The sequence below is a fragment of the Urocitellus parryii genome, chromosome 11 (assembly GCF_045843805.1).
Source record: "Urocitellus parryii isolate mUroPar1 chromosome 11, mUroPar1.hap1, whole genome shotgun sequence".
NCBI lineage: Eukaryota > Metazoa > Chordata > Mammalia > Rodentia > Sciuridae > Urocitellus > Urocitellus parryii.
Genome location: NC_135541.1, coordinates 19,028,209 through 19,046,533, shown reverse-complemented (window position 1 = coordinate 19,046,533; position 18,325 = coordinate 19,028,209). Strand labels below are relative to the sequence as shown.

The 18,325-nt window shown below is 49.8% G+C and overlaps 1 protein-coding gene and 1 pseudogene across 2 annotated transcripts in view; one reads left to right on the top strand and one right to left on the bottom strand.

The window, feature by feature from the left end:
- Serinc2 (serine incorporator 2) overlaps positions 1–1,718 on the bottom strand; it is a 16,808-nt gene extending 15,090 nt beyond the window's left edge. The window contains exon 1 of one of the 2 annotated variants that reach the window (XM_026391696.2): positions 1,565–1,718. In XM_026391696.2, the coding sequence (XP_026247481.1) occupies positions 1,565–1,646 (82 nt within the window). In that variant the 5' untranslated portion in view covers positions 1,647–1,718. The remainder of the gene's footprint in view (positions 1–1,564) is intronic. The other variant, XM_026391695.2, reaches the window with a different exon arrangement.
- On the top strand, positions 1,645–18,325 carry LOC113184755 (histone H3.3A-like; annotated as a pseudogene).

Sequence of the window (18,325 nt, the reverse complement as noted above, 5' to 3'; positions counted from 1 at the left end):
TTCCATATCCCTAGTCCCTATCTCATATTTTATTTAGAGACAGGGTCTCTCTGAGTAAGTTGCTGAAGCTGGCTTTGAACTGGGATCCTCCTGCCTCAGCCTCCTGAGTCACTGGGATTACAGGTGTGCGCCACCGCACCCTTGCCCAGCCCCACGTCTACCATTTAACATTCCCAACAGCATGGGGGGGGGGGGAGACACTGCCATCATCCTGGACTTACAGATGGAGACCTAGGATGGGGATTAGCAGGGCTCCCCTCAACATCCCCTGCCCCACCCAGCACAGCAAAGCCGGTGCCAACCAGGGGAACCAGAAGAAAAGCCAGTCACCCTCAGGGAAGCTGTTCCTTCCTGACCAGGAGGCCAACGGCCAGCCCCAACCTTGAATTCTTTGGGCTGGGAGGGACTGCAGGTACCGGCAGAGCCGTCTTCCTGGGTGCGAACACACACACTCACACACACTCACACACACTCACACACTCACTTCACAGATGGGAAATGGAGGCCCAGAGAAGAACAGAGAATTGCGTGGAGGGACCCACTCTAAGGCCTCCCTAGGCCGAGCTCATTCTCAGAAAATGGCTTCCAAGTGAATCTGTCGCTCCCCAGCGCTCACCCCACGCGCCCCTCCTCGCACACACAAATCAGGGACAAAGGAAGGCAAGTTCTGAGCTTTCCTCCAGCAGCGCCGGCGCCCCCTCTCTCTCCGCCCCTCTTTGTGTGGGGCCCGAGCGGGAGGGAGCTGCTGAATGAACCTCAGATTTAATGAGGGGAAAGGGAAGAAAGAGGGGGCTGGAAGGGGGAAATCAGAAAGGGCCCCTCTCCTACGCTGGCCGCCCCCGGGTCTCCGACTCTGGTGGCCAGGCACGCACACCCACACCTCCCTCAGTTCCTGGGTTGCCCAGTCCAAAGTTTGGCTCGATGGTCAGTGACAACTGGCACCTCCCCGCTCCAGGGCGGCTCAGAGAGGCCGGATGGGGGCTCCTCCCAGCCCACTCCCATCTCAGCTCCGGAAGGGTCCAGGGCTGGCTGGGGAAGAGCCGGAGTCTGCGAGAGCCGAAAAGCGCCGAGCAGCCCAGGGCGCAGGGAGACGGGGAGGGATGGACAGACAGACGCGCGAAGCTTAGAGACGCGTTCCGGGCAAATACCATGGACAAAGTGAGCCACACCGACAGGGGCACCTAGTCGCCAAAGGGACAGAGAAGGGCACCCGGCAGAGAGGGGCAGGGACGAGGCAGGACACACAAAGAGCCAGAGCGTCCGGGAAACAGACGAGAGGCGCACCCAGGACCGCCCCAAGTTGGCGGGAAGGGCCGGGCGGGGGCCGCGACGCTCCCTCCGCCGGGCTCGGCCTCAGTCTCCCCGGTGCCCCGAGGCGCCGCGAGGGCGCTCCCCGCCCGGCCCGCCCCTCCCCCCCGGAACCCGAGCCGGGACACCAGCTGTCGCGGCGCCGCTGCCCGGGACGGGTGGTTGGGGGCGCGGGCTGAGAAAGGCGCCCGAGGGACGCGAAGGCGGGGGCCGGCCGAGGAAGACAAGTTTGGAGGAAGGAAAAAGAAGAAAGTACTTGGAGGAAGAACACAGGACAGAAGTGCGGGGCGGGCACTCACGCAGCCGATCAGGGAGCAGGCGCCCAGGCAGGCGCCCATGGCGGCGGCGGAGGCGGTGGCGGCGGCGGCAGCGGGCCTCGGGGTCCGGTCCGGCTCCCAGTGCCCGCCTGGCCCCGCCCCGCCCCGCCCCGCCCCACCTGCCGAAGACGCTCGGCCCTTTCCGGCGGCGCTCGGGGCCTCCCCGGACTCACCTGGGGCAGGTGCGCGGGGCGGGACTGTCGGGGACGGAAGGGAAGGTGCAGATTCCAGGGCCGCGGGGGCCGCGCAACCCGACCCAACTCTGGCCCCGGCTGGAATCCTGGTCCAAAGCGATGATGGGGACAAAGACCGGGACAAAGACCGGAGTTTGAGCTCCCCCAAGACCACTGTGTGACCTCGGGACGCTGTCATCCCTAGAGGCAGAATCCAAGAGGGGGTCCCGCTGACTCCGCGACCCTTGGCGCAGAGCCTTTGCTCCACGCGTGGTGCTGAATGATGAATGATAATTGGACGAAAAAACGTGGGCAAGTCACCTCGCCTCTCTGAGCCTCAGTTTCCCCTGCCGTGAAGCGAGGGTACTTGCCTCGCAGAGCTGTTACAACATGTAGTAGATGCTTAATGAATATAAGTTCCTTGTCGAAGCCCCGTCTCATCCCTGTCCCTTCTGAGAGGTTAGCTTCACACTTTCAAGCCAGGTCCCTTTCTGTTCTTCAAATTCTACTGACTTGGAGCAGCTTGTCTAGGGCCACACACGCCCCACAACCCACTCCTGAGTGGTTTCTCACGTTGGAGGGATACCCAAACCCTGGACTCTCCGTTAGGAGGTCGGGGAGAGGGGGGTCCCTAGCAGGAGTTTCCCCAGGGGTAGGTGTGAGAGACTCGGCAGAGGGCTCTGTAACCACCCTAGTCACCCTCCAGCCCTCTCCTCCACCAGCTCTAGACCTGGTAATGGTAGGGAAGGAAGTCTGTGCCCCACAGCTGGCCCAGGGGCCAAAGAGCTGGCCTGACTGCTTCCTCGGGTGATTCACAGGGCGTCAGGCTTAGCCATTAATTGTGCCAGTGCTGTTCTGCAAACAGCCTACACTTTCCCTCCTCCACACTTTGGCCCACAGGATGCCCTTCTCTTTAAAGTCCTTCTCCTTAGCCCACTTTGTCCCTTTCAAAGCTTCATTCACAACCATACCTTCCTGGTAGAGTACCACAGCCACCACCTCCAACCCACTACCTGGCCAACTAGGAGTGAGTATGCCCCTGCTACGCTGGTGCTTCCAGAACAACGGGCCTCCCCTCTAGCCTCACAATAACTTCCTGTGGACTCATCACAAAGCTTGAGCCCATGCCAAACTCTTTTACCGACATGGCACCACACAAGTGGATTAATTCCCCACCCCAACTTCCAGATAAGGATACGAAACTCAAATAAGTACAGTAGCACACGAGAGGCCCACTGGGCACTGACCAACGCTGGCTGTGACTCCAGGGATTGTGGATATTGTTGCTCAAGGACACACAGCTTCAGACCCCAAGACTTGTCCCCGCTAGCTTATGACTCTCTTGGAAAGCAAAGGTGATAAGATCTAGCCCACCCCTTTTCCTGCCCAGTATTATTTCATTTCTCTCCTGGTCTGAGTGTCTTCACAACTTGGGACTGCCCGTGGACCCTCTGACCCATCTCTGCCACCCGCTGTCCTGCCCTGAGCCCAGCCCAGCCCAGCGGTGAATGCCTGTGGGATGAAGGGTGGCACTTTCCCCACCAGCCTAGTTTCCTCCCTCTGCAGCAATGACAGTCTGACCCCAAAACAGCCCCCACACGGCCACCTTCCACCCAACAGTCCCCTATGCCTGAAATGCCACCAAGCAGCCCCGAGTGAGACCTCCTCACCGCTCTCATCCCAGAGCGAGCTCCCGTTCACCTTCTCCCCCTAGGCCCTCTGGTTTTAGGATGAAGTTTTCAGAACAGGGGACTATGCCGCCATTGTCCTGCCCAAGATGGAGGCCATCCAGGCTCTTACACCCGCCTCGTCACCCTCCACGCAGGGCCAGCCTCTCTGCGGAGACTCACTGTGTAGCTTTGTCCCGGCGATCCAGCCTCTCTCAGCCGCATGCTTCTCATCTGTAAAATAGAGAGAAATCGGTTTTGTTCTCACTCTCTCGGGAGCTATGGAGGAGATGACACGAGGAAGGAGATAAAAGAGGTTTCTTTGCTTGGCACTCTGACCAGCCTGTCAGCCTTCCTCCCAGTCTCGAACCTTCTAGATGGGACCAGAATATTACTATCTCACACACCTCCAATCACAATATCACAGTCAGTAACTGTGTGACCACAGCAAGTCTCCAAACCTCTCTGAGCCTCAATAAAAACCCGGGATTCAGAATTCAGTTCTTGTACTCAATACCAGGTAAACTGTGTCCTCTGAGAGAATCATGCAGGAGTCATTCAGTCCATGCCCCTGTGCCCATCACCCTGCCCAGACAGATACTCAACCGCCCAGTTCCCAAAGGAAACAGGCTCCGGCTCCGTAGGCTAGTCACCCTCGGGTTCTCTACTCTTACCTCCTCATGCCCTCAGTGTCCCCTAATTTCCCCCCAATCCATTCTTGCCCTTTCCCCTCTCACCATCCTCCCATCCATGAGGACTCAGATGTGCTTCTGCTTTGAATCTCCTGTCCCCTGGGCCTTTCTTTCTGCACTGGCCTCTACTTCCTGCTTCTGACCCATTTACAGAGCAGGGCTGAGCCCATCATTTATGAATTTGCATGTGGGATAATGAGAGTGTAGGATTGGGGGAGCATCTGGGAAGAAGCATTCCCTATTCACCATCCCTGCCACTCTCCCCACGCAAACCCCCAGCCAAGGTTGCCCTTCCTCCCAAAGGCCGAAGCAATGACAATCATAACGCCCACAGCAAGCATCTTTAAGTGCCTACAACCTACTGGTACTCTGCTAAAAGCATCTCCTGTAAGATGTCTTTCAGATAGGACCTATATTCTGACTTAGCAGAAAAGGAAATTGATGCTCTAAGAAACTCCTACAGAAATACATGGAAAGTGCCCAGTGATATGGGCAGAGCCAGGGTGGAACCCAGAATATCTCCAGAGGTTGGAAAGGCTGGTGCTTTTAACCCTTGCAGCCCAGCTGTTCAGGAACAAGTCATGGCCATGGCACCACATCTGGACCTCATATGCCAGCAGATGAACCTACAGAGGTCATAGGTGACCAAGGTCTTAGAATGGACCCAGTCCTGAAAGTGAGTCCACCCAGAAAGCAGGGAGACAGGCGGAAAGGGGCATGCCCACATGTGTGCACAGATGCCACAAGGCTGTCCTGTGGCTGCCCACAGGATGTGCCCCTGTGCCCATTTTTTGCCTTTTTTCAACCGACAGTTTCAGAGTGCCAGCTGTGGGCTGAGTGCTGTGGACAGAGCAGGAGCAACAGTGACAGTCCCCGCCCGCCCACATGACAGCATGGTGAGGATGGTCTAGTGTGCTTTGCTCCCCGCATGCTCTGATGCTCCAGAAGGATCCACGTCCTCCATGGGCAGTGACCCCTGGGTGAGAGAGGACACTGTGGGGAGGTGGGAAGGGTGGACATGTGGGATGGAGCTGCAGGGTCTGTGGATTCCCAAAGGACTCCGGATACTTTCCACACAGGTACCCGGGGTCTCTCGTGAATGTGCACGTGCACAATGGCGGGGGACTGCGTGTGTGTGCACGGGTGACTGTGTGTGGTGTTTGCCACGTGGATACACATGGCTGTGTACAGGGAGTATCCATACATGAATTTGGGACATAAATAAATCCTTTGTGGTGTGTGCACATGTAAGTTTTACATGGAGGTGTGTGGGTGTGAGTATGGGTGTGCATGGGTCTGTAGCAAGGCCTGTTACTGTTATCTTCACAGTCATAAGATTCAAAAATGCATTAAACAAATGAGATAGATGGATGGAAGGAGGGAGAAAGGACAGGATGGATGGATGGGTGGATGGATGGATGGACGGGTGGGTGAATGGATGGATGGATGGATGGATGGATGGATGGATGGATGGATGGATGGGTGGATGGATGGGTTCATGGAGAGATGGCTGGAGGGCTGGATAGAAGGATGGATATGAAAAAAGGTACATTCTGCACAATGGCATTGTAGGCGCCAGTTGGTGGGTGCTTGGCTGTTTACTGAACTTTTTTTTTTTTTTTTGAAACCAGGGATTAAACCCAGGGGACTTAACCACTGAGCCATATCCCTAGACCTTTTTTTGTATTTTAGTTAGAGACCGAGTCTTGCTAAGTTGCTGAGGGCCTAAATTGCTGAGGCTGACTTTGAACCCGTGATCCTCCTGCCTCAGCCTCCCGACCTACTGGGATCACAGGCGTGTGCCACCACATCCAGCTGAACAATTCTTTTAACTTTTCTGGATGCTTGAAATTTTTTAGAGTAAAATGTATCCTCAAAGTAGGCTGGATGACTAGTTCCAAGGAATTTTGTACAAGGTGGAAAGAACAGATTGTGCAACGATTTTTTTTTTTTTTTTTGAGACAGGGTCTCACTAAATTGCTGAACTTGCAATTCTCTTGCCTCAGCCTCTCAATTCTCTGGTATTATAGGCATGTCACTGCACCCTGCAAACATTTTTTTTTTATAATTCCTGTAATTATCTTGTGAGTCTCTCAATTGCATTACATTGTGTGTTCACGCCCACTTAAAACGTTAACTTGTTAAATAAGAATATGTAAAACACACCATAATGTGACCATGCTGTTTAGGACTTTCTTTATTTCAAAACTTATTTGGAGGGCTGAAATTGTAGCTCAGTGGTGGAGCACTTGCCTTGCAAGTGTGAGGCACTGGGTTCAATCCTAGCACCACATAAAAACAAATAAAGGCATTGAGTCCATTTACAACTAATAAATAAATAAATAAATAAATAAATACAAACTTATTTGGAGCCTCAAAAAATAGAAGTGGTGCTGGGCACAGTGGCATGTGCCTGCAATCCCACCAATTTGGGAGGCTGAGGCTGGAGGATCACAAGATCAAGACCAGCCTCAGAAACTTAAGCGAGACCCCCTTAGTCCCTGTCTCAAAATAAAAAATAAAAAGGGCTGGGACTGTGGGCTGGGACTGTGTGCTGGGCACAGTGGCATGTGCCTGCAATCCCACCAATTTGGGAGGCTGAGGCTGGAGGATCACAAGATCAAGATCAGCCTCAGAAACTTAAGCGAGACCAACTTAGTCCCTGTCTCAAAATAAAAAATAAAAAGGGCTGGGACTGTGGGCTGGGACTGTGGCTCAGTGGTAGAGTGCTTGCCTCACACTTGTGAGGCCCTGGGGTCGATCCTCAGCACCACATAAAAATAAATAAATAAAAATAAAGATATTGTGTCCATCTACAACTAACAAAAAAAATATATTTAAAAGAAAAAAAGGGCTGGGGACTGCAGCTCAGTGGTGAAGCACCCCTGGGTTCAATCCCTAGTACCCAAAAAGAATAAAGAAAGGGGCTGGGGTTGTGGCTCAGTGGTAGTGAGCTCACCTAGTAGGCAGGAGGCACTGGGTTCGATTCTCAGCACCACATTAAAAAAATAATAAATAAAGACAATAAAGTCCATTCAACAACTAAAAAAAATATTTAAAAAAAGAATAAAGAAAAAATAAAAACTGGAGGCAGCCTGAGCCTCCCCCTGCCTGGGAGTCCCTGCTGTCCAGCCTCCCATGAGGGTTTGCAGGCGTGGGCCAGCGCTGGGGTGTGAGCACACTGACCGCTTAGCCTCCTCCAAGTCCCTTAAAGCTAGCACCATTCCTGGGTCAGCCACCTGCCCAGGGCAATCTTGGGGACCCGGAACTCTGTCATCAGAGGCTTGGACACGCTCAGGCCAAGCGGCGTCCCCTGGCCAGCAGCAGGAGTGTGGGTGGCTAAGATGGGTATTTCCTAAAGGAAGAAGGGGTAGAGGCGGAGTGTGCAGAGCCTGCCTGGGACACAGCCCTCCTCCCTCCCGTGTGTTCAACACCTCCTGCCTGGCCACATCCCCCTGCTCAGTGTCTGGGTGTAGGCCCAGGCTTCAGCATCCTCTCGTTGTACAGACGGGGAAACTGAGACTGGAGAGAATGGAGTTGCTCGAGCCACAGAGCAAGTCAGCAGCAGGGTCCCTGCAGAAGAGGGATTCAAGGCCAGCAGACCCAGAGAGTGAAGCCCAGAGTGTCCTCCTGTCTGAGCCGGTCACAACAGGATCCAGGAGGCCAGGTGGGGACAGGAAATGGCACCTAGTTGAGAAGTGCTGGGTTCTAATCCCAACTCAGAATGCCCTGGACAGCTTCCTGCCCCTCTCTGGATCTCATTTTCTCCCTCTGTAAAATAAATGGTCTGAACTACAGCAGGCGCTTTCACATAATATTTGAAGCAGAACCCTCAGCTACAAGAAGAGCTGCCCTGTCCACATAGGGAAGGCGGGTGGATATCCATCGCTTGACCACCACCCCCTTACCTCACCAAAGACAGTTCCATCCAACTGAGAACCTGTGGATGAGGGGCCAACCTTCAGCACAGAACCAATTCTGATCGGGCCACTTGCCAACTGCATGGACCCAGGCAAGGCCCTCAAGCCTCAGCTTGCTCACCTGTAAAATACCAGCCTCCCAAGACTATGTGACAAATAGTGAGAATCCCTATCCAGCGCTGGTCACACAGCAATGGCATTGCAACTTCAAGCCACGGTGAGTATGACTAGTTACCCCCAGATGAGGACACAAGTGGACTCGCTGCTTCACCATGACTCATTATCCCACCATTCCAGACCCCAATGCCAAAGCATCTAGGCAGCTGCTACCCCCAATTTTTCAGCCGGGCCATCCTGTGCAGCTGCTTCAGAACAGCTGGGCAGGCTGGAGGTGCTGGGAGACTGGAACTGGGCCCTGGGGAGGGGAAGCACAGGGCTCCCTGTAATCAGGCCCATTTCATCTGGACAGCCAGCCCACGGCAGGCCATCATTAGCTTCCACTCCTGACCAGCCCCAGGCTCTGACCCCGCTACCAAAGCCCCAGAGAGAAGGCGGCAGGTATTTAGCCGAAGCCTTTCATTCCCAGAATGAATGAGTCCCCCCTCCTGGAGGACTCCCAGGTTCATGAGTTCAGGGAAGAGTGCCTAGTGAACCACAAGCAGGAAAGAAATTCAACCAGAGCCTGGTCCCCACTCACCCCACCAGGCAGTCATCAGCCCCAAGAGACGCAGAGCCTGTCCTTGAGAATCCTGCAACCTCTGAAAGGAAGGCAGCTCAAAAGCCATCTTGTGGGGTTGTGGCTGAGCGGTAGAGTGCTCACCTAGCTTGTGTGAGGCCCTGGGTTTGCATGCGTGTGCCACCTTAGCCTCCTCGAAGTCCCTTAAAGCTAGTTGATCCTCAGCACCACATAAAAATAAATAAATAAAATAAAGCTATTGTGTCCAACTCCCCAAAAATATATATATTTAAAAAAATACCATCTCGTGGCTACAACTCTACACACAGTGAGATATTATCCCACCTTAGAAAGGAAGGGGGCCCTGACACGGGCAGCCACAGCGGGGAATCTCAGACTTTCTGCCAAGTAGCTGTCAGCCAGTCACAGAGAGCGAACTGGCATAGGTCACCCCTCTGAGTAGAGAAGTCGAATTCACAGACAAAACCTAGGTAGTTGTCAGGGCCTGGGAAGAGCAGAACGGGGAGTTATTCAAAAACACAAGACTCGGGGTGTGGAGAAAAGGGGAACCCTTCACACCGTGGGAGACTGACTTAGTGCAGCCATCATGGAAAAGGGCATGCATGGAGGTTCCTCGAAACTTGAAAACAGGACTACCACAGGATCCGGCTGTCTAGCTTCTGGGAATGCAGCGGGCCCTCCATAGGCACAAGTTCCATGTTGGTGGATTCAACCAACCCCCATGGAAATGTTTGAAAAATAAATAAGAAATAACAATACAACAAAAAATTCAAATAAAAAGCAGTATAATAACCACTCGCATGACGGTTACGTTGTATTAGGTATTGCACTGTAATCATGTAAAGATGACTTAAGGTATATAGGGAGATGCGCATAGGTTACATGGAAATCCAACAGCATTTTAGAAAAGGAACTTGAGCAACCACAGAAGTTGTATCCACTGAGGTTCTAGAACCAATGCCCCATGGATACTGAGGGATGAGCTAAAGGAAATGAAATCAGTGTGTTGAGGCATAATAGGCAAATACACAAACCTAAGCAGCCATCAGTGGATAAATGGATAGAGACAATATGGGATGTGTACACAATAGAATGCCATTTGGCCTTTAAAAAGAAGGAGATGGAGGCTGGGGCTGTCCTCAGTGGTAGAGCACTTGCCTCGCATGCATGAGGCACTGGGTTTGATCCTCAGCATCACATAAAAATAAATAAAATAAAGATATTATGATCATCTACAACTAAAAAACAAAAAAGGAGAAGAAGGAAATGGGAAATGGTTATTTGTGACAACTTGCATGAACCTGGAGGAGGATATCACGTTACATGAAATAAGCCAGACGAGAAACAAAGCTGCTGCCTGAGCCCACTCACATGTGAGATCTCAAACAGTTGAACTCACAGGAGCAGAGAGTAGCCTGGGGGCTACCCAGGGCTGGGTGCAGGGGCTGGAATTAAGGAGATGCTAGCTAAAGGGTCACAATTTCAGTTAAACAAAAGGAACATATTCAAGAGATCTACTGTACAATGTGGTGTAGGTAGCTAATAACAGCATGTGGTATATTTGAAAACCTCTAAGAAAGGAGATTTCAAGTGTTCTCACCACACACACACACACACACACACACAGAGAGAGAGAGAGAGAGGAGAGAGAGAGAGAGAGAGAGAGAGAGAGAGAGAGAGAGAAAGCTATGTATGTGAGGTAATCTATATGTTAATTGGCTAGATTATCCATTCTACAATGTATACATCATCCAAAACATCATATTGAGCTGGGCACAATGGCACACACTTGTAATCCCAGCAGCTTGGGAGGCTGAGGCTGGAGGATTGCAAGTTCATGCCAGCCTCAGCAAAGTCAAGGCACTAAGCAACTCAGTGAGACCCCGTCTCTAAATAAAATACAAAATAAGGCTGGGGATGTGGCTCAGTGATTGAGTGCCCCTGAGTTCAATCCCCGGTAAACCTTCACACCAAAATAATCATCATCATCATCATCATCATCATCATCATCATATAGTGTATCACAAAAATATACATATTTTGTCAATTAAAAATTTTAAAGTTCTCTGATTTGAATGATTAAAAAAACACACAATACACCCACAAACACACACCTACCTGGTGCTTCTGGTTTAAAGGTGGGGGTAACCAAGCACAGTGGTGCGCACCTATAATCCCAGCAACCTGGGAAGGTTGAGGCAGGAAGACTGCAAGTTCAAGGCAACCTGGGTAACTTGGCATAACCCTGTCTCAAAAATTTCAAAGGGCTGGGGTTGCAAGCTCAATAGTAATGTGTCCCTATTCAACCCCAAGTACTGCAAAACAAAATTTTTTTTTAATTCAGAAAAAATTTCAAAAGAAACACCTGTGGAAATGTGGGCTCTCATCCTCGACGTACTTTAATCTACCTTGTTCTAACCTATTCTAATGCTTAAGGACTTTTTGCCCCCTTTGAGATGGGGTCTTGCTATATTACCCAGCTAATCATGAACCCCTGGGCTCAAGGGTAGCTGGGCCCAGAGTAGCTCGGACTTCAGACACACACCCCTGTGCCCAGACTTTAAACACTTTTTGCGGGGAGGTGGGGGAAGGTTTACCAGGAATTGAACTCAGGGGCACTCAACCACTGAGCTACATCCCCAGTTCTGCTTTGTATTTTATTTAGAGACAGGGTCTCACTGCGTAGCTTAGTGCCTTGCTAAGTTGCTAAAGCTGGTTTTGAACTCGCAATCCTCCTGTCTCAGCCTCTGGAGCCGCTGGGTTTACAGGCGTGTTCCACTGCGCCCAGAGACTTTTAACACTTTTTAAGAAAAAAACATGGAGCCTGGAGTGGTGGTGCATGCCTGTAAATCCCAGCTGCTCCAGAGGTTGAGACCAGAGAATTACGAGTTCGAGGCCAGCCTCGACAAGTTAGTGAGGCCCTAAGCAACTTAGTGTGTCCCTGAACTCAAAATAAAAAATAAAAGGGATGTGGCTCTGTGGTTAAGTGCCCCACGACCAAAAAATAAGGAAACTGAGCTGGGGCTGGAGCTCAGTGGTAGAGTGCTTGCCTCGCACATGTGAGGCACAGGATTTGATCCTCAGCACCACATAAAAATAAATAAATAAAGATATTGTGACCAACTACAACAAAAAAAATTAAAAAACATTGAAGCAATGTGGAATCACTCTTAAAGTTTGTGTCCTGTCTTTTTTATGTGACACTCCTTCATAAGCATTTTCCCTTGTCATTGAGATGGTTTCTCAACAGCGCTGAGTGACTGCACACTCTCCGTCAGCTGCTGTCCTCCGCGCAGAAGTCACCTTAGCAAGACTCCTGGCACCCCTTAGGCTGAATCGGCCCCCACCCCCATCACTTTCCTTTTCTTCATGACATTTATCGTTATCTGAAGTTATCTTACCCCTCCACTGTTCACTAGGTTATTGTCTGTTTATTAAATGGCCCATGATATAGTTGAAGATCAGGGCGGTAGGAACTGATGCACCTAGCACATGGCCCACGGTCCCCTCAACAAACCCTGAGTGCAGCAGACACAGCTCTAGGATCTTGGGAGTAAGCAGTGAACAGAACCGAAAAGAGCCCTTTCAGTCCCAGAGCTGTGTCCTGGTGCAGAATGAATTCCTGGATCTTCTCATCACCCAAGAGAAGCCCCATGCCCATTCCTCACTCACCTCTCGTTTACACTCCCAAGCCCTGGCAGCTGTGGACCTCTCCATCGCTGTGGATTCGTGTATTTCTTACAAGTAGAATCATGCAACCTGGAGTCTTAGGGCACTTTCGTCTCTCACTGAACCATGTTTTCAAGGCTCACCGTGTTACTGCATGTTATCAGAACTTCATTCTTTTTTTGTTGCCAAACAATATTCTGGGTCTGGGTGTTTACCTTTTGTATTATCCATTCATCAGTTGGGAGGCATTTAGAACAATTTGACTTTTGGGCTATTATAAATAATGTCTCTGGGGACATGCAAATACAAGTGCTTGTGTGGATATGCTCTCACTTCCCCTGGGTGGAGATCTGGAAATGGAATTAATGAGTCACATGGCAAATCGATGTTTCACTTTTTTTTCCTTTTCTCTTCTCTCTTTTTTCTTATCTTTTTTTTTTTTTTTGCAGAGCTGGGAGTTGAAACCAGGACTTCCCACATACTCTACCACTGAGCTGCACCCCCAGCCCTTTTACATTTTAAATTTCATTGTGAATTTCCAGGCTGGCCTGGAACTCAGGAGCCTCCTGCCTCAGCCTCAAGAGCAGCTATGATTACAGGCATGTGCCCTGTGCCCAACTTCCTTTTCCCATTCTTTTCTACAGTATTCTTTGTGTGTGTGGGGGGGGGGGGGGATCCTAGGGATTATACTAGGGAACTTGACCACTGAGCCACATCCCCAGCCCTATTTTGTATTTTATTTAGAGTCAGGGACTCACTGAGTTGCTTAGCACCTCGCCATTGCTGAGGCTGGCTTTGAACTCACGATCCTCCTATCTCAGCCTCCCAAAACACTGGGATTACAGGTGTGCGCCACCGCACCCGGCTTCTACATTGATCTTTTATTTCTCTTTTCACATTCTATCTTTTTTTGTTTGTTTGTTTGTTTGTTTGTTTTTTAACTAGTGAAATGGCACTATTTTCGTCTTTTTTCGCTACCCTCTAATAAACTGCCAACTCCTCTCTGGCGTCAGGCCCACGTGCTTTTACTGGATGCTCTTGGCCGCTTCCCTCACATTTGTCTGGACCTCTCCCAGGATGCAAAAATAACCATGCCACCTCTCTCCTCCTGGCTTTGGTGGCTGTGGACATCACGTCCTCCCTGATGACCTCCAGGTTCACCCCCCACTCCCAGGTCTGGTGGAGTCACTTCCTGACAGGGCCAGCTCCATAGGAACGGGAGCTCTGCAGAGGGGCGCTCGGGGCAGCAAGGGCCCCGTTAGTGTCTTTGTCTACTGTTCTGAGATTCCTGAGCGTTTCTTTTCCTTTCTTTTTTTTTTTTTTTCCCCTTCAGTTCTAAGATTGAATCCAGGGGCTCTTTACCACTGAGCTATATCCCCAGTCCTTTTATTATTATTATAATTTAATTTTGAGACAGGGCCCAAGTGGCCTAGGCTGACCTTGAACTTCTAATCCCCCTGCCTCAGCCTTCCAAGTCTCTGATATTACTGGTGTGTGCTACTGCACCCAGTTCATGATAATTTGTTTTATTTAGGAGTAGCAGTAGTACTAGGAATTGAACCCAGGAGCACTTTGCCACTGAGCTACATCCCCCACCCCTTTAATTTTTTTTTTTTTTTTTTGAGACAGGATCTCATTAAGATGCTTAAGACCTTGCTAAATTGCTGAGGCTGCCCTTAAACTTGCAATCCTCCTGCCTCAGCCTCCAGAGTCTCTGGGATTATAGGTGTGCACTGCCACACCTGGCTCATGATAATGCTGCATGTTCATTATGGGCTAGAACCTGACATTTAGGTAGCAGGTGTGCTTGTTTGCCTTCTGCCTGTCACACAGTCTGATATGCTCCTGACCTCAAGGAGTCTGAGTCCCCATGCGCCCCAGGCCCACCTTCCTTTTCACCATTGAAAAGGTGCCTGGCAGAAGCCAAATGAATAAATGAACAAATGAATGAACACATGAGTGCTTAAAATGTAGGAGTAAAATGAATGAATGGATGAAAAGAAGAAATCAAGAAAGAGAGAGAGGAAGGAAGGGAGGGAGAGAGGGTGGGAGGGAGGGAGGGAAAGGAAAGGAAGGAGGGGGTCTGTTATTCCTTGAGTAAGGCAGGTGGCATTCCTAGAGGCACCAACACATGCAAGGCTTCCCATGGATGAGAATCCACCTCAGGCAGGACCAGGAGCCCCCGGGAAAGTGGTCACACTGGCCTTAGCTGAACCCTGGGATCTGGAGGACATGGAGAGGTAGCGCAAGGGCTGGTCTCTGGAAAGACCGGTTTCACTGACTGGGGGTAGGGAGAAAGCCCTGGAATCCAGAAGAGGAAGCACTAATGAGTGCCCTCAGAGGCCTTCTCCTGTCATTGGGGAGTTGGTGTCAGGTCAGGCAGGGAAGTCAAGGGGGGCCCATGGGATAGCTTGGCTTAGGGTCAGGCCATCAAAGCATGGTGATCTTAATGACCCCAATCAAAGTGCCTTGGTTACCACTGGGGCTCTGACTCAGGGGTCAGCACCTCCTGTCCCAAATCCCTGCCAGCTGATAGGGCTTCTATGGGCCCAGAATCTCCATCCCAGAAACTGGATGGTCATCAGGCTCCCAGGACCAGTGAAACCAGAGAGAGGTGACAGTGGCCTCTGCAGAGGGTGCTCCAGCTGCTGACAGGAAGGAGTGATAATGACCTCTTTGTTTAGGCTTGGCCTTGCCCAGCAAAGAGGCCCAGGGGGCTGTAACCCCCTGAGAGGTCCTGACAGTGTCAAGCGTCCCTTATCCAAAATGCTGGCACCAGCGTGCTTTAGATTTTGGATTTTTTTTCAGATTTTGGAATATTTGCATATGCAAAATGAGATATCCTGGGGATAGAACCCTAAATACAAAATTCATTATGTTTCTTATCCACCTTATACCCATAGCCTGAAGGATTTGTTTTGCTTTGCAGTATTGGGGACCAAACCCAGCGAAGGCTTTTTTTTTTTTTTTTGTACCACGGATTAAACCCAAGGGCACTTACCCACTGAGCCACATCCCCAGCCCCTTTTATATTATATTTTGAGACAGGTTTTTGCTAAGTTGCTTAGGGCCTCACTAAATTGCTGAGACTGACTTTGAACTTGTGATCCTCCTGCCTCAGTCTCACGAGTACTGGGATTACAACACTGAAAGCTCTTTATACAATGTTTTTAGTGATTTTATGCCCAAAGTTGTGTACATCAAACCATCAGAGAGCAAAGGTGTCACTATTTCTTCTTTTTTTTTTTTTTTTTTTTTTTTTGTGGTGCTGGGGATCGAACCCAGGGCCTTGTGCATGCAAGGCATAGCCTCTACTAGCTGAGCTATATCCCCAGCCCCAAGTGTCACTATTTCAACCACTCTGAGGAAATCCATGATTGCTTGTACCACCATTGTCCCTGACTCTAAATTTAGGTGTCACTGAAAAGCAATCATTTTTTTTTTCTTTTTCTCTTTTTGCACTATACTGAGATGGAACCTAGGAGGACTCTACCACTTAGTTACATTCCCAGACCTTTTTATTTTTTTTTTTATTATTCTGAGATGCTCTCACCAAGTTGCTGAGGTTGGCCTTGAACTTGCAATCCTCCTGGGTCACTGGGATCACAGAAATGTGCACTACCAACCTGGTAACTGTTTTCTTATTACACACTTATTCACACAAAAATATTTAACAGTAAAAAACATGACATACTCTTAATAGAGAAAAAATGATGTATTCAAGGTAACTAAGAAGCATAGTAGCATTACCAGAACACCTGTACCGGCTACAACAAGCAACATCAACAACAAACAATAGCCTTCAATCTCCACCTGAGATGCTGTGTTTTGGTTGAAAGGTTACCACAGGAGATGATGGGTGGTACAGCACTTGCCTAGCATGCATGAAGCCCCGGGCTCAATTTCCAGCAGTTCCAAAAAATAATAAATAATTAAACAAACAAACAAATAAATAACAGCCTCAGCACTGGTTAAAAAAAAAAAGTTAAACCATTCTTAGGTCATGGACCATATGAAAGTCTGCGGACCATATGAAAGGCTATGTGCACATTAAAAAGTACTTTTTTTTTTTTTTTTGAACAGAAACACCACACACAGTTGAGGGCAGGGCACGTGGTACACACCCCTAATCCCAATTCAATGACTCAGGAGGCTGAGGAAGGAGGATCACAGATTCTGAGCTCAGCCTCTGCAATTCTGCAACTTTGTGAAACTCTGTCTCAAAAAAAAAAAAAAAAAAAAAAAAAAAGGATGGGGGCAGGGATGTAGCGATGCAGCTCAGGGATAGAGCACACCTCTGGATGCAACCCCCAGCCCAGCTAGGCATGGGAGTGTGTGTGCCTTACTTGCAGTGACTCGGGAGTGTGAGGCAACAGGATCACAAGTTCGAGGCCAACTGCAGAAATTTAGTGAGGCCCTAAGCAACTTAGTGAGACCTGTCTCAAAATGAAAAATAAAAGAAAGAGCTGTGGATATGACTCAGTAGTTAAGTACCTCTGACTTCTGGGTTGGATCCCCAGTACAAAAAAAAAAAAAATGTCAAAAGTTCGGGCATCTTTTTTCCTCTTTTGACATATGGAATCTCTTTCAAAGTCATCAGCATCATTGTTTGTTCAGTAATCATCGCTGAACATAGTTGCAGGCCAGAGACTGTGTCAGGTATTCACAACTGTGGCTTTGTCACGGTGTTTCATACACTGGCAACAGTGTATATGGCATCCCTGGTGCTCACCTTTTTGGGGGGGCGGGGCCAGTGCTGTATACTGGGGTTTGAACTCAGGGACACTCAACCACTGAGCCACATCCCCAGCCCTATTTTGTATTTTATTTAGAGACAGGGTTTCACTGAGTTGCTTAGCGTGAGCCTCACCATTGCTGAGGCTGCCTTTGAACTGCAATCGTCCTGCCTCGGCCTCCTGAGCCACCTCTCCTGGCTCAGGCTCACCTTTTGCAAACTTTCCACAACCATGCCTGTTACAAGTGCTGCAATGCTCTTCAAGAAAGTGTATTTATCCAGGCACAGTGGCTCATCCCTGTAATTCCAGCTGCTTGGGAAGTTGAGGCAAGAAGTTCAAGGCCAGCCTCAGCAATTTAGCAAGACCCTGTCTCAAAGCAAAATAAAACCAACAAAAATTTAATAGAAAGGCTTCAGCCAGGCATTGCAGCCCATGTGCCATCCCAGTTCCTGCAGGCAGGAGGATTGCAAGTTTGAGGCCAGCCTGGCCAACTTGGCAGACCCTGTCTCAAAATAAAAAATAAAAAGGGCTGGGAGTGTAGCTCACTGGTGGAGTACTTGCCTAGCATGCCTAAGGTCCTGGGTTCGATTCCTTGAACTGCAAAAAAAAAAAAAAAAAAAAGGTTAAAAATGTTTTTGAATTGTGTTCACATCCACCACCACTGTCTCTCTAATGCCAGCGCCACCTCTAGCTCACTGAGCAGGAGAAGTGAGGTAATTAAGGAGGTCTTTCTACCATGGCTCGTCAAAGCAGTCTGCCTACAAATGGGCCAGGGGTAAAGCACCCAGGAAACAACTGCCTCAAAAGCCGCTCCCAAGAATGCGCCCTCTACTGGAGAGGTGAAGAAACCTCATTGTTACAGGCCTGGTACTGTGGCACTCTGTGAAATTAGACATTATCAGAATCCCCTGAACTTCTGATTTGAAAACTCCCCTTACAGCGTCTGGTGCCAGAAATTGCTCAAGACTTCAAAACAGATCTGCACTTCCAGAGTGTGGCTCTTGGTGATTTGCAGGAGGCAAGTGAGGCCTATCTGGTTGGCTTTTTTTTGAAGACACCAACCAGTGTGCTATCCATGCTGAACGTGTAACAGTTATGCCAAAAGACATCCAACTAGCACTCTGCACACGTGGAGAACGAGCTTAA